Source organism: Nanorana parkeri, unplaced genomic scaffold, assembly GCF_000935625.1.
Source record: "Nanorana parkeri isolate BGI_ZX_2015 unplaced genomic scaffold, ASM93562v1 scaffold903, whole genome shotgun sequence".
Taxonomy (NCBI): domain Eukaryota; kingdom Metazoa; phylum Chordata; class Amphibia; order Anura; family Dicroglossidae; genus Nanorana; species Nanorana parkeri.
Window position 1 is genome coordinate 308,280 of NW_017307171.1, and position 16,206 is coordinate 324,485.

General features: G+C 42.3%; 1 protein-coding gene across 1 annotated transcript in view; it reads left to right on the forward strand.

Annotated features, from left to right (window-relative positions):
* Positions 1 to 11,444: 11,444 nt before the first annotated feature.
* Positions 11,445 to 16,206, forward strand: part of INTU (inturned planar cell polarity protein) — a 65,531-nt gene continuing 60,769 nt past the window's right edge. Inside the window, exon 1 of the mRNA XM_018565951.1 lies at positions 11,445 to 11,554. Coding sequence (XP_018421453.1) covers positions 11,445 to 11,554 — 110 coding nt within the window. The remainder of the gene's footprint in view (positions 11,555 to 16,206) is intronic.

The following is a 16,206-nucleotide window of genomic DNA, read 5'->3' on the forward strand; positions in this document are numbered from 1 at the left end:
CTGAGTCCATGGATATGTATATTCAGTCAGGAAGACTATGTGCAGAAAAGTAATTTAGGACCATAGCTAAGCATGACACTTCTTACCTGATTTTACAAACTGCATCCCTAAAGAAGGAAGCCCAGTCTTAAATAATTCATTTAGAATCAATCTCAAACATAGACAACTGAGAATACTAAGAAGAGAATGATCCTCTGTCTGGAAAGTCCCTTTGAAGACATCAGAAATAGATGAGGAAAGACAGGCTAGAGTTCTGCACATTTGTGTTAATCTTTTGAGAATGAAAAGGATTAGAAGAACAATGTAAATAAGGTGATTATTCTTTAGAGGACATGTTTAATAAAAGCCTGGTTTCTCTTCTAGGCTGTTTGCACCAATGCCTCTGGGAACTTCTACTTGCATCATCTTTATGTAAACTAAACTAACAATTTTGCATATATCCTCTATGTTTAAATCCGAAGTCATTAAAAAGCCCCAATTTGTGCCAATCTTGTCCAGACCACCTGTATTTGGTAAAAAAAAAAAAGAAAGCACACCTTTACCACTCTTTTGGTGGTCCAAAAAAACCAATAGTTTCACCACAATAATGTATTCTGGGAGATGACTTTTGACTAGTTGTTTTGTGATTAGGATTTCCATCTTGTGTGCCATAACCCATTTGCTATACGATATTAATCATGGATACATGGGTTATGTGTTTTTGGTCCCCCCCAAACACCCAACCATCTGTCTACAACTGCAGCCTCTAAGTAAGAGCACGGATGGAGAATCTCAAAAAATACCACTGGAATCCACATTTATGAGCTTTTGTATAGACAATAAGGGGAGTTCATTAAAACTAGAGCAGAGAAAATCTGGAGCTGCTGTGCATGGCAACCAATCAGCTTCTATCTTTCATTTTCAAATCTTATCCAAATAAACTGACTGCTCCAGTTTTCATAAATTCCCCCCAATATGTTCAGAAGGCAATATGTGCAAGAGAGGAGTGCCAGAAGATATGACAGCGGGAAGTCTATGCGGGAGAAGATTGCAGGTAGCATGATATTGAGCACTTGTCACAGAGAAACAGATGAAGGGTACCCCAGTTGTCACAATGTGCAGCAGAAGAGTGTGGTTGTTATGACAATGGGCATGTACAGGATAGGAATGCAAAAGGATATAGCAGTGGGTGGTATGTGCAGATGACATGGCAGTGGACAGTATGTGCAGAGAGTATGACAGCTGGCAGTATGTGCAGGAGAAGACAACAGAGGGTATAGCAGTGGGCAGTATGTACAGGAGAAGACAACAGAGGGTATAGCAGTGGGCAGTATGTACAGGAGATGATTGCAGAGGGTATAGTGTCAATAGGGAAGGGGGCAGAAAACATAGTGTTGACAGGGTGGGGGGGTAATACCAGATGATATAGTGTGACAGATAGCAGGAGAGGTGACAGATAACAGTGTGGATAGTGAGGTAGAGAAATGCCAGAGAACATAATATTGACGGAAGGGGGCTGTCAGAGTGCATTTTGATGAGTGGGGGAGATGACAGAGAAAGTAGTACAGACATTGAGGCAAGAGAGGCAATTAAAACTAGAGCAGAAACTAAGGAAAGAGGTGCAGCACAAGGATACAGAAAATGTGTTGTGACTGGAACAATGTGCGGAGCCAAGGACACGAATGAGAAAATAATCTCTTTACCAGGCTGTGGCAGAGGGTGTTTGTAATAGATTTAACTTTACTAGCTAAGTCTAGCAGGAAGACAAGGGGTCAGAGATTGACAGCTTCTGTTTGAGACTTCTTACAAATTTTGTACCATAAGATATTCCCTTTAGAGTTACATGCTTTTTTGAATATTTTAGATTTCATCAGGCAATATTATTTTGATGTTTAATACAAATTAGGACTGCACTATATGCACTGAACATCAGTGCACAGGCCACTATCCAAAGATACCCTAAAGGTGTATCCCTATTCTATATAATTTGGTTCAGTAAACTAGGACTCTGTGTGTACATATGCATTCGACAGATTGTTAGGGATCTACAGATATTCTACAAAATTCTTAAGTGGATCTGAAGGATCAATAGCTGGGAAATATGGTCCCCATCCTAGTAATGTGGTAAGTACAAACTAGGAAACACACTGTGCTGCACAGCACCCAGAGCTGCACCTAGATGACCTGCGGTTTTCTGTACTGATAGCCCCATAACAGTTCAAGTGTATCCCACAATGCTTTCCTTCTCAATAGGTAGTTGAGCTCCCAAACTTTATTGAGAGATGCTCTGGGAGTCTTTCTTGGCACCTGCTTTTCATACTGCAGGGTACCTGAATTAAGGATCTCTCAGCAATAATACAAATACTGGTTACTTACTTCTGATCGGAATTTGATCAGGATACTACTTATCGTTTGAATTAAAATTGCTGAACCACCGGAACCGCCATGATGAGCTCTCTGACATGGCAAATGTTTTTTCTTAAAGAAATGACCAGTGATCAGTCACACAGAGCTTTTTCAAAACAATGAAAAACATCTATTTGCAATAAAGTTTGCTTCTGATGTTCCCACTTTCACGCTGATGTTACCTCTTGCACAGTCCAGTGATGTTTGAATCTGCAGCACTGCTGGCTGTTATCCAGTTGGGTGCCCCCTCCATAAACCATACTGTCTATGTGTACTGAATGAGAAATTTGCATGTTGACTAAAGGAGCATCATCTGAGAATTCGAATGTGTGGTTAGCTTAAGTCTCTTATACCTGACTTGTCACAGCAGCACGAATTTGTCTCCCACTCCTCAATAGTCTTTTTTTTCTTTTGGCTGCCTGACGTTTGTGGAATGAATGGGAAGTGGGAGGGCTGAGGCTTTAGTAAGATCACAACTATGAGCTGCTGGGAGACAGGAGAGAGGATGGCAGAGTTTACCGCACTGCTTGAAGCTGCTAGCATAACACATAGGGTCCCTAAAGGAGGAGGGGACAAGGGACCTCAGCTTCACAGTGACCACTTATACTTTGCTGGAGCTGGAATGAAGAATGGGACACAGAGAAGGCTGTACTACAGAAAGATGAATAAAATCCAGCTCAGGGATTGTTAAATGTGAAGAGGCAAGGAGTTACAGCATCCATCAAGAAGGCACCTACAAGATGAGCACTGAATAAAACCACATCTGTAACTGTGCCATGAGATGACCTCCTGGGGACCATGTTTAATGTGGGCAATCACATTATCCCAAGGACTGTCAGTAAGGATCTGGATGACCTGGACTCTGTCCAAAGTATCTTATTGCACAGGTGAGTTAAAGAGGAACTTTACTACTGTACAATGGGGTTTTTTTATTAGCATGTCTACTGGATTGTCCTCCAAAAAACATACCCACACCCAACTAATCCAGCTTTGTCTTGTGTAAGCCACTGCTCCCTTGTAGCATGCTAGGTCTCATGCCGCCATCTTCTTTCTTATTTTATTGAGGGGCCAGCTCTCTCTCCCTGGTTCTCGCAGCTTGCCCCTAATGACGCACCGCAGCGCATTCAAAGTGTAGAAGGGGAATTGCCCCGTGCATGCGCAGTGTAGCGGTGGTTTCCCGAAGCCTCCTGGGATGCGTGATGTCAGTTGTAGAAGGTGGGTATGCATCATTCTTGCCTTGGAAGTAAAGCCATCAGTACAGGCTGGGAACCCGCAAAAAATTACTTTTACATTTAAAAAAAAGTTAATGTCCAATTGTGCAATGGGGGTGATGGCAAGTCAATAAAGAAGGTAAAGAAGGAGAACATAGGTTGACCTAGAAATAGGACCAGGCAGATTTACTTTAGATATATTTTACAAACTGTAACTTTTATTACTTAGATATGCTGTTTCAGTAGGTCATATTTTTGCTTGAATAGTTTTTATGATATATCATATCAGTAGCTGAATGAATTTATAAATTGCTGGTAACACACTACCTGACTTTTCAGTAGGTATTTGATTTAAATGATTTAAATGTTGCTTGGAGCAAGTGAGGCAGTATATGGAAAACACACACAGTATGTTGTATTCAGGAGTCTTAAAAATCTCTTGCTCCAGAAATCTTCATGCATTTTGGAAAATGAATTGATGAACAAAATCAAGATGCAGATTGGTGCTTGTCATCTAAATAATTTAACAAAAACCGTGTGACTGACTGAAAGCTAAGGCAAATGAATATTAAGCTGTTGGCCATAGCGACCAATTATGGCTCTTTTCACTTCTTCCTGGCCACCCTCCTATAGAATGAAAGATAAATCCAGGTTGTTTCTTATGACAATGTCATTACATATTGCTTCCTTCAGTTTTTGTAATTCAGCAACTGTGATTTTTATGTGAATGACATGTGGATGCTTATCAAAGTTAGATTGTTGCTGTAGTATATGAACTAAAAGAATAGATTTTACAAAAATTAATCTGAGCCAGGACTAGAGCGGGCAACTTCAGTAACTTTCATGAGAGCAAGCAAATCGCAGATCCCATAGCCCAGCCTAAGTGTGTCCTTGTATGTCCAGCACTGAACAAAAACAGGACTCAAGAAATGTACCTGCTGGTAGCACACAGTAAAACAGCAATTCCAATAACAGAAAGCACACTATAATACATACAGTTTACAAGTATTCTCTGAATCTGTCTTAAGCAGGCCATACACTTATTTAGTTCAGCGTGCGTGCAGAATCAAAGAAATCTATAGGTTCCTCCATCGACACTAAACAGCATGGATGGATGGATGTGCCCTGCTAGCACCTGCAGCTGTCAGAATACCTAAAAGCATGACTGCAGCTGATCACTTCTCGGCCTTTTGGCTAAGATCAAGTGTAGTATCTGTTCTTATCAGTTGCAGGAGGGGAAAGGAGCCACTGTACTGGCCTTATGGCTGGAATCTGAGTACCCTGCCTGGTGATGGGGGCTCCTAAAAGTCCTTGGCTATGGGGAGGAAACCGAATGAGCTTCCACTCACGTAAGAGTAGGGGTCGGGAGTACTCCTCGGCGCTGGGATCTGGCATGACCATATTCCTCCTGATTTGGACGGGTCTACCTTGTCTGGCCATGGGCTGGGAAGGCACGAGGCCTGTGGTGTTAACGCCCCTTGGAGTGGTGACCCAGGGGTGCTCGAGTAGCACTTTGGGTGTGGGACCCCACTGGTGTGAAAGGCACTTTGGCATAACACCTATTGCTTTTGATGCACATCACCTCTTGGGCTAGGCTTTTTGGCTGAATCCAGGGGTAATTTTTAATTATCGGGCCGCAAGGCCTAGCCTTTGTCTTGTACACTGGCACTAAATTATTTTTTCTCACTGTATGTGCACCTTCACTTTTTTGTGTTTTTCACTCCACAGGATGGAGGTTGTGGGCCTTCAGGCCTACCCTGAAGTCTAGGGGGAGGATGTGTGGCCCTTAGGTTCCTTTCTCCCCTGCATCGGGGGTCTCCCTTCGGGGGAGCCCCCAACCTAGTACTCGGTGGTCGGCTTCGGTCGACCATGAGAAATGGATCCACCTGGTTTCAGCCAGGTGGACACGAGTGCCCTGCCCCTGTCAGGAGCCTTGCGCCCCAGGGGGTCAGGGATGGGCCTTGTCTCTTTGGGAGACGGACCCTTTAGATAGCACCCCTTCTGTGCACTTTTTTGTGCATGTTTTCGCATGCACCTTTTTTGTTCACGTTTTGGGTGTTTCGTAGAACGCTCAACGGGCTTCAATGAAGATTATCTTCAACTAGCTGGTATATTCTTCTTGTATGCTGATCACATACAGACAGATGTTGCAATAGAAAATTAGAGACTTGCTTGTTCTCCCAACAAATACAGTAATTGCAAACACTAGTCTTGACCCCTTCAAATCTGTTCTTGGGATAATCCAAACATTTTCAAGCATGCTGAGAATGTCGCCCTCTGATAGCACCCATGTTCACTGTTTCTGAACACTAGTTCAGGGCTATTTTTCACAAACAAATCCAGAATTTCTTGTATGTATAGCCCGCTAACATTTATTGATACTTGGAATGTGTCTGACCTTGATCTTGTTTTCTTTGAGTATTAAGTAGTTATCACTCAAATACTCCTGATGTCTTAACCCTCCAGCAAAAACAATAAGCCCAGAATGGATCAATTTTTGTTGGTGCTATGACAACCACCAAATATATGCAGATGCCTTTGCCTGAAAAAGAAACAGTGTTATCATAAAAAGATAATACAATTACTTGGGTGGCTGATTTCCTATACAAGTGTCTGTAAGCATTTCTTCTACATCATTATTTCTAACAGAATGATTGATAGAGTTTGTGGCTGATTAGGAATGCCTTTGCTTTCATTCATGATATTATGTTTTACAAGATATTCAGTGTATCACAAGTGCTGCATGGATCTCTGTGTAAGGCCAGGCAACAATATTTGTAAGTAAAAATATATAACCCTTTATTTATCAGAGATTCACAATAAATACACAAGAAAAGGAATATTCAAGAACTCACTTCATGACAAATGCTGCTACGCAGTTACATTGTATTCACAATCTTTTGTTATACTGGCAGGCTTAGGCTTTTCACACGGCCGCTCTGTTCAGATCCACCTGTCAGATTTTAGATGGATCTGAAGCTAATGTAACTCAATGGGCAACTGGATCTAAATGGACATGTATACGTTTACAGGCACATGCCGGCTTACATCTGCCTCCCCATAGACTTAGTGATATTCAACTTTTTTTGTAATTCACCAAAGATCCACTTTCTTACACTGCCCCATTTCAGGTCATGTAGTGAGGCCATCCCCTGCTGTTTATGGGTGTCTCCTTTGCCTAGCAGGTTTCAGAGGGGACAACTGCATGTGCGCGCTCCCAGCCGGGAACTCAGCGGAACTGTGTGCTTCAGGAAACAGCGCATGCTTTTGCCTGAGGAAGGGGATCCTGTGCGACCCTGAAACGTCCGTTGCAATACTTAGTATGCTGCACGTCAATAAATAGATGTTTGTTGTTCTTTACCCTGGAGTGCCGGTGTCTCTGCTTTTGCTCAAACTATTGTTCGACTCGCACATTGAGCCCTCAATATCCATCAATACTGCTGCTGAGGAAAGTAACAAACTATATTTTGTTAGGCAAAACCAATGCATCTTTTTCTAGAAAAGAATCTGATATCCTAGTCCATGAACTTGGGAATGATGCAATTCTTTTTTTTCTGGAAACCAAGTAGCTATGATTCATTAAAGGAAATTTTATGTAAGTGTTTTATGTAATGGTAACAACTAATCTGTAAGCACTGCACTGCCATCTAATATTCATCTAACAGTCATCTTTTTTTAAAACAAACACATAAATATAATTAAAAAGAAACATTGTGTGCAAGTTTTTAAAATAACAAACACACAATATACAGTACTGTGCGAAAGTTTTAGGCAGGTGTGATGCTGTAAAGAATGCTTTCAGAAATATATATTGTTAATTTTATCAATTTACAAAATTCTAATTGACTGAACAGACTGAAATATAAAACAAATCAATATTTGGTGTGACTACCCTTTGCCTTCAAACCAGCATCAATTATTACACTTGTGCAAAGTCAGGGGATTTTGTAGGACTAGAGTGAGGTGTATGATCAACCAATTATGCCAAGCAAGTGCAAATGATCAGCAATTTTATATGTAGGTTGAAACACAGTCATTAACTGAAACAGAAACAGCTGTGTAGGAGGCTTAAAACTGGGTGAGGAACAGCCAAATTCTACTACTAAGGTGAGGTTGTGGAAGACAATTTTATGTCACAGGTCATACGCCATGGCAAGGCTGAGCACAGCAACAAGACACAAGGCAGTTATACTTCACTTTGACATCGGAAGATGTCCAGCAGTGCCATTAGCACCGAACCGGCGGAAAACAGTAGGACCCAGGTACACCCATCTACTGTCTGGAGAAGTCTGGCCAGAAGTGGTGTTTATGGAAGAATTGCAGCCAAGAAGCCAAACCTCTAACTATGCATGAAAACATAGGAACTTGGGTGCAGAAAAATGGCAGCAGGTACTCTGGACTGATGAGTCAAAAGTTAAAATAGTGGGCTGTAGCAGGAGGCAGTTTGTTCGTCAAAGGGCTGGAGAGCTGTACAATAATGAGTGTCTGCAGCAACAGTGAAGCCTGGTGAAGGTGCCTTGCAAGTCTGGGGCTGCATTTCTGCCAATGGAGTTGGAGATTTGGTCAGCATCAATGGTGTCCTCAATGCTGAGAAATACAAGCAGCTACTTATCCATCATGCCATACCATCAGGGAGGCATGTGATTGGCCCCAAATGTTATCTGCAGCAGGACAACAACCCCAAACATACAGCCAATGTCATTAAGAACTATCTTCAGCGTAAAGAAGAACAAGGAGTCCTGGAAGTGATGGTTTGGCCCCCACAGAGCCCTGATCTCAACATCAAGGAGTCTGTCTGGGATTACATGAAGGAGTTGAGGCAGCCTACATCCACAGAAGATCTATGGTTAGTTCTCCAAGATGTTTGGAACAACAACCTACCTGTCGAGTGCCTTCAAAAACTGTGTGCAAGTGTACCTAGAAGAATTGATGCTGTTTTGAAGGAAAAGGGCGGTCACAACAAATATTGATTTTTTTTCCACATACCTGCCTAAAACTTGTGCAAAGTTTTAGACAAGTGTGTGAAAAAAATCAATATTTGGTGTGACCACCGTGTGTGTATGTATGTGTATATATATATATATATACATACAGTACTGATCTCAACATCAAGGAGTCTGTCTGGGATTACATGAAGGAGTTGAGGCAGCCTACATCCACAGAAGATCTATGGTTAGTTCTCCAAGATGTTTGGAACAACAACCTACCTGTCGAGTGCCTTCAAAAACTGTGTGCAAGTGTACCTAGAAGAATACACAACACTGTTATTGGTCCCTTATTGTGTTGGTCACGTCAGGAGTCCCCCACTAGTGGTCCACTAATGCTAGAAACTGACTGTTCCATAATGTATTTAAAAGATCCCTTTGCAAAAGTTAAGAAATACACATAGGCTGGTATGTTGATTCTCCTTCTGGAGATGGTAGGTCTTATACTCATTCTCTAGCTTCAATACATTCTGGCTTACTGATGCAAAAGACATGCATGCAGATCAGTAGTTCTGAATTCACTGGCTGCATACTTGTTCTGGGTCAGTGACTTGGAAAGTATAGTAGTAAGAGTGTATTGTGAGAAAGCCAGGTTACCATTTATGTTACTCTGCTTTCGTCTGCCCTCTCTAGTAATAGAAATAGGTCTGTGGCTGTAGATCCAGACAGACAAAGGGAAATGGTGATATTAATAATACCATTGGCAGTACAGTGTGATATAATCCAATGTTATTAAATGCCACCCCACAAAGGGCATCTCATCTACCAAAATATCTAAGAGTGACTAGACTAGTCCTATACATTCTGTTTGTTTGTGTTGTGTGTCGTTGACATAAAATGTTGATTGGTTACTATCTTTACTTCCCATAGCCACTTGGGGATCCTGCACTTTACTCTTGGCTGGACAAATTAATATTTGGGTTGCTAATGGTGATTTACATCACTGAATAAAACATCTTTGGTTCATGTTACACATCTCCAGCATTGTTTCTAGGGTAATCATTGTCCTTACTTTCTTCATCTTCCTTCTTGATCTTTGTGGTTCTAAAGCTGGCCAATTTTTCAAATAATCTCACCAGAACATTTGATAATGCCATGAGAGACTTGATGAATCGTTTGAAATTTCATTTGATTTTAACATTTGATTTTACAATAAATCGAGTTTTCTTAATAAAGACTACATTTACTGTTAGAATTTTCTAACAGTAAATGTAAAAAAAACCTGAAACTGCTCTTTCGATTTTGTGATCATGAATTTGAACCCATTAACTCTTAGAAAATCGGAAACAGCTTTTTTCAAACCAAATCCTACTGGTGTACAGCCAGCTTTAGACTGCCTACAGCTCTGTCACTACTGGCCATAGCTTGGCACCAAAATTAACAAAGCCATATTCAGAATTTGCCAGGACCACTGAGAATCTACACCTCCCAGCCGAAATTCTCCAGAATACTAGGTGAAAAGGGGACCTTTATATGTGAAAAGGAAAATGTTAACTTTCCTATGATATAATATAGCCATTGTAAATCTCTGACTGACTGAATAGTTGGAAGGAGTGTGGTTAATTGTATGCAGTCCAACAAACCACTTTGCCAGCGTAATTTATTACATTTTAGCAGACATTTGCTTTACAAGGCTTAATATTATCTATCCAGTACATGTGCAAACAAAATGATTATAATATATTCACGGATTCATCTTAGGATATTATCCAATTATGAAAGCACTTTCTGTAGCAAGGTTAACAGCCTTGTGTAGGCTATGAGTTTGACTTGCCTACAGCAATGATTCCCAGACTTTTTTCACCATGATGTAGTGTGTTTGACATAAAGACTGCACCCATCCTCATCTTAAAGGGACCTTTACCCCCTTTCACTAATAAATCACCTTATTCATTAGTTAAGCAAACATAATTTTCAGGATCTATCCTTATTCTGTAATATGGACTCTGCACAGAACTGTTTTTCTCATTCTATATGCTGGGTGTAATTCTGTAAAAAGGAATGGCCACTTGTGTTTGCTGGGAAGTGATGCGATGCATTCTTACAAAACATTACACTGGTTATCTTTTTTTTAAATAAATGTTTTTAAAATGTCAAAAAATGACATTTTATTTATCTTCAGCCACTCAGCTCATGCGTCAGGATGCAAAATCCACTTAGTTGTTATGTGTGAGCCAATTGGCTGATGATGCAGTCTTTCATCTAGCCGCGCCCAGCTCGCACACTGCATGCGTACATCCACGCCTCCCAACTTTGGTTTGCTCTTCTGGCTTCACTTGCAGTGAAGCCAGAAGTGCACAGTCTCCATTTATCTTCTAAAGCATTACACAAACTGTTGGCACTATATAAATCCTATATAATAATATGCTTGATACAATTCCAATCATATTCTCCAAATCCTTACAAACCACCAGGCAACTTGTCTTCATAAGGTGATACAGACGGCAGCGCCTGCATATTACTGTCCTGGAACAGTCTCTGCTAGATGCCACAAAACCCGTGGTACGAAATTACTCAGGCGAGGTGCGAGCCACTCCAAAGCCCGCCCTCGCACAGGATTCTGGGGAATGTAGTCCACAGAAGGCTGAATAACATTCTACAACTCCCGGAACCCAAACCATGATAGATCACGTGCTCAGTCTGCCCAATTACCGTGTTCGCAGAGCCGGAGGAGGCGGGGCTAGGCTCTTACCTGTATCTGACTGTTGCTACATACGCTTCTTCCTAGGCGATGTGTGGAGCGGCTGTTGTGAGATGATGTTGTAGTGGGAATGGTGTGCGTGTTCATGGCGCTGTGTAGATACGTATAGTAGCTGGGCTGGTAGTGCGCTGGTGTAGTGCGTGAAGTTGAATAAAAGTGTACATGGAGGGGGTGAGGGACAGGACCACTCTTCAGGAGGAGGAAGATGACGAAGGAGGAGGCTGGGACAGTCGTTCATCATCATACACTGACTGCAGCAGCTGTTGCTCCAGGTAACATCACCATCCGGTCCTGAGACACTTCTCACAGTGACCAATAGTTCTAATCTGTGTAGTTCTACTAACTCAGGGAATTACACAAACATTAACCCTTGGAGTGCCCCCCCACCGCTCAGCACTGCAAGGGTTAAATGCTTGTTAAAGGGGACCTTAACAATAAAGTGTGGCGCATTGTACTCCCTGCCCCCATCACCCTTTTATTAAAGTCTACATTATATTTTTAATGTACTTCTGTTTTTCTTTTCTTTCTGTGTGCCTCCCCATCACTATTCTCACCTTTTGACATCTCGTTCTCCGACGTCACATATACCAGGAGCAGAGCCCTCTCCATTCATGTAAATAGACCCAGTGCAGATGTCACGCATGCACAGACAGTGATCTGGCGCTGTGGCTATTCATATACTGTTCTATGAATGGAGCGTAATAATGCCTCCTGAAATGTGACATCGCACAGTGATGGACAGTCATCAGTGCTGCATAGAATGACCCTATGTTGTGATCAGTGTTGAGCCTGAGCTTGGTGCAAATCTAGTTCACCCAAGCCCACTCAAAACTGTGACTGCAACCTCCTCCTACCAGCCCAATCAGTTGTGGAGAGAGTATTCCTCGTCCCGCAGCTATACATCACAACGGGGTGGGGAATGCCCATGCTGCCACTGATTGGGCCAGATAGAGAAAGAGGTGGGGATTGTAATGTGTGAATGCCATTCTAGTACCTCCCAGGGGTTGTGTCCAGAGGAAGTGGGTTGAATGACACTGCACATAATGTAACTCAGAAGAGAAGCAGCAGTAAGAGGTTGGATAATGGATAGCGGCAGGGAGAAACGTAAGTATTGCAAAGCTGCATGTTGAGCAAAATCATTTTACTTAGTAAAATGGGATTTCAACTCCATTTGTAGTGGTCCTGCACCTGTAGTGGGTCTGCAAAAATGGATTCTTGCACACTGCTAGGAAAGCTCTCTGCTCCTTATTTGGCAGGGCTGGGACTTGGCATTGAGTGGTGCATTGTGGGATGCAGGGGTTATGTCACGTGCTCCCATCATACCTGAAAGTGCAGTGATTTTAAGTTTGGCAGCTGTGGTGTGCTTAGTACTTTAGGGACTCATTCAGGCTGTAGTGTTGCACTCGGCACGCTATCACAAAGTTCACCTAGCATGTGGCACCATGACCTAGGCGTGTTCTGTAGCCATTCATTTTAATGGCACCCCAATACATCTGGCAGTCATCCGGTGCAGGAGTGCGTGGCACCAAAATCATTGTGATGAAAAAAAGTAGTGCCCTATAGGTCCGTTGGGGTAGATTCGAAAACCTAAAGGTTATAACGTGAAACTGAGACATCACCAAACAAATAAAAGACCCCAAAATGGTTAATAGGGTGACCACCAGTTCTCAGTGCTGTAGGACAGTGGTCACCCTGTACTTTAATCCATTCCCCTGCAGTTAGTTCCCCCAGCTGGTTAATGGATAGTTGTTTTGACCATGTAGCTGCTGACACTGGGACTTCTTGTAACTGTAGCTGCAAATGTTTGCTGGACAGCTTGGCCTGTTTCAGTAATAACTAATGGATATCCTGGCAGAATGGGGAGATAAAACTATTTTATTGGGGCACTCGGAAGAACCAAAACTGCTGTTCTTAAGCTAATGACAGACTGTATCATGGCATTTTTATTCTGCCCATAGCTTTAATACTTTTTAAACATCATCTTCCTAAAATCTCAACTCTAGCAATATCTAAAGGAATAAGCTCACAGCAAGTACCTTTCCTTCCAGGCCATCCTGTATTCCAAGGCAGGACGTGAACTAAAGTTACTGATGACCAGAAGGCACCTTTATGTGCCAATCATACATTCACTCTTCCACTTATAATCCTTAAAGTAGTACCAACGCTTCTTTTTTATTACAACTCATCAGTCCTCATTAGCCTGGTAAAGCCTAAAAGGTCATTCCTTGCTAATTGGTTGAAAATAGTGTAAGGCCTTGGATGTAGATAAGATGCATCTCTACATAGAGTTAAATTAGCCTCCCGCACACTTCTACCCGCAGCTCCGGGCACATCAACAACGGTCCTTCGTGCTGTATGGAGCAGCACGCCCCATGCGAATGAAACCTTTCTTGGAAGAGAAATGGAGGCCACCATTGCAGATTTACTGAAAATACTAGTCCCCTTAGGCTGATCTTCTGGCTTTCACACTTTAGGTTTACTGACCCATTATCCTCTTCAGCGTACATGTTCCTGGTCAGTAATGCAGAAAGCCCTGAAGTCAGTGTGGCAGATTAAGACCTGGTTCACACCTAGGCATTTTTGAGCAGTAAACACCCAACACAAGAAATCTTTTGATTTTCAATGGCCCCAGTTCACACCTGAGCAGCAAAACCCCAAACACAGAAAAAAGTACATGAGATTTTTTGGCAGTTTCAAGCTCGTTTTTCCCCATAGACTTCAATAGAAACCCCAGGAAACGTGCTGCAGAAGCCTGTCATGCGTGTTTATACGCGTGTTCGTCCATTGATCGCAATGTTTCTTCAGCTGTCAGTCAAAACGTGCATTAAAATGTGCCAAACACACATAAACATGCATAGGTGTGACTGGGGCATAACAGCCAAGGGGCTAGCATTTTCTAAATGCAGTCAGCATTCGCAGTATAGATATACCTAATATATGAGGCCTCGTTCACACCATAGGCCGAGCGCTCCGGTCCATTTCTGGCCGGAACGCACTGCCCTCATTGCAAGCACTATTTTGATCGCACCGCAGCCGAATGCACTGCGATCGCATTGAGAGCATGGCTACGGTGCCATTCACTTCAATGGCCCACCATGCTCCCTCCTGCCCAGCAAAAAACTGAGCCGGCCGCAATGCAAGGCAGTGTGTTCCGGCCAGAAACGGACTGGAATGTACTGCCTATGGTGTGAACTAACCCTTATGAATGTACAGATACTTATCCTGATACCGCAACTCCCAGTATCAGGAAGCCGGGAGGCAAGTCATTACACGCCGCCAGGCTTCCTGATTGGCCGGGAACCCTGCTCCATGCTCCCTCGTCACCTGTTTGCTTTATTGTAGTGAATTGGGCCTTTGGAGTGCTCCTATACTGTTCTACTCGTATACCTTGGCTTTCTCTGCAGCAACACTACCTGTAAACTTGTTATTGATCTAAAAATATAAAAAGTTTGGTTGCTTTTGGAGCAGTTCAAGCTTGTGTGGTGAACAATGTCTCTCATTTGTCTGAAGTATATTCAACAGACTGATGCCAGTAAAGATTTTGAACCTGCTGTTTGTTAGTAAGAGCATCCGTGGTATTGATTTGCCAACACAATGGTAACAATAGTAGGTTTGACAGCTGCGTCACTTGGATGTGTATTGGATTACTGTGAATGTTATATAGCAAATGTAACCCTAACCTGGATACTTATAACAAGTTCAGTGCCGGAGTGGAAGTGAATTATTAAAGCTGAACTTCAAGCAAACCGCTAAATACACAGATGGAATACATAAGAGAGCTGTTTTAGCTACCAAAAGTGTATTTTTCTGAACCAGCCATTCCTTAGATTTACACAGCTCTGCCATACAGAAGACCTTCCATCTGCCAGGGCAGGAGACCTCTCACTGCAGTTGGGTAATACAGATTTTGTCCCTCCCCGCACCCTGTAAATGGGCAGGGCCACTAGAACAAGAAGTGAGGAAATAGGGTGGACACCAGTTCCAGTGACAATTGTCTAAGATGGGAATTCCCCTCACTGGTAAATGTCCTCTAACTTCCTGTTGCATCTCTGGGACAGGAAGTGAAGGAAGAATTCCTTAGCAGTCACAGCACTGTCCCTCGTCCAATCACAGAACGCCTACTAGGGATGTTCAGATACCAAGTACTGCAATCGGTACAAGTACAGATACTTTTCCAGCTTCAAGACTAGACTAGAGAAAAACTCAAAAGTTAGGAGGCAGCTGTCATTTGTAAGGAGCATGCGGAGCTCCTGGGTTTTGTACATCCCCATTTTAATTTGGCGCCCCAAATTGTAGATAATTGCAGAAACGTCACCAGCACACCGAAATCCTTATAGAATCGTGGATTTATTGCAAACTCATGTCAGTTACACAAGCACTTTAGGGGCCATGCAAGATCCCTTCATCAGGCATAGCATATCCCGTGTGGTTAGAAATTTGCCGTACACCTGCAGCAGAATCTGCTGCATGAACTACTTCACCGCATTGAAGTTAATGGGCTGACCCACCACAACAGCTGTAAAAACGTGCACGAACCTGACGTGCGCTCACAGAATGCCAAGGTGTGAACGAGGTCCGAAGGGGGCTCATTTTCTAACACGTCCTGCACTAATGATCAAATAATTTTGAGTAACAATTGAAAAATTTAAATGGAAAATCATAATAATATTAAGAAAAGAAACAGAGGGAGTCCATTACAGATGGTACTGTATGTCACCTCAGCGCAGCACGCTATGCGGAGAGCTGAGTGGAGTGTACACTTTATACTAGAGGTGCACCGAAATGGAAATTTTAAAACAGAAATAAAAATAAATGTCAGGCCGATACCGAAAATGTTTTTTATTTTTTAAATATTTTTATTTATTTTTTATAAACTTTAATTTTTTAATTTGTATTCATTTTTTATTAAATATTTTTATTTTTT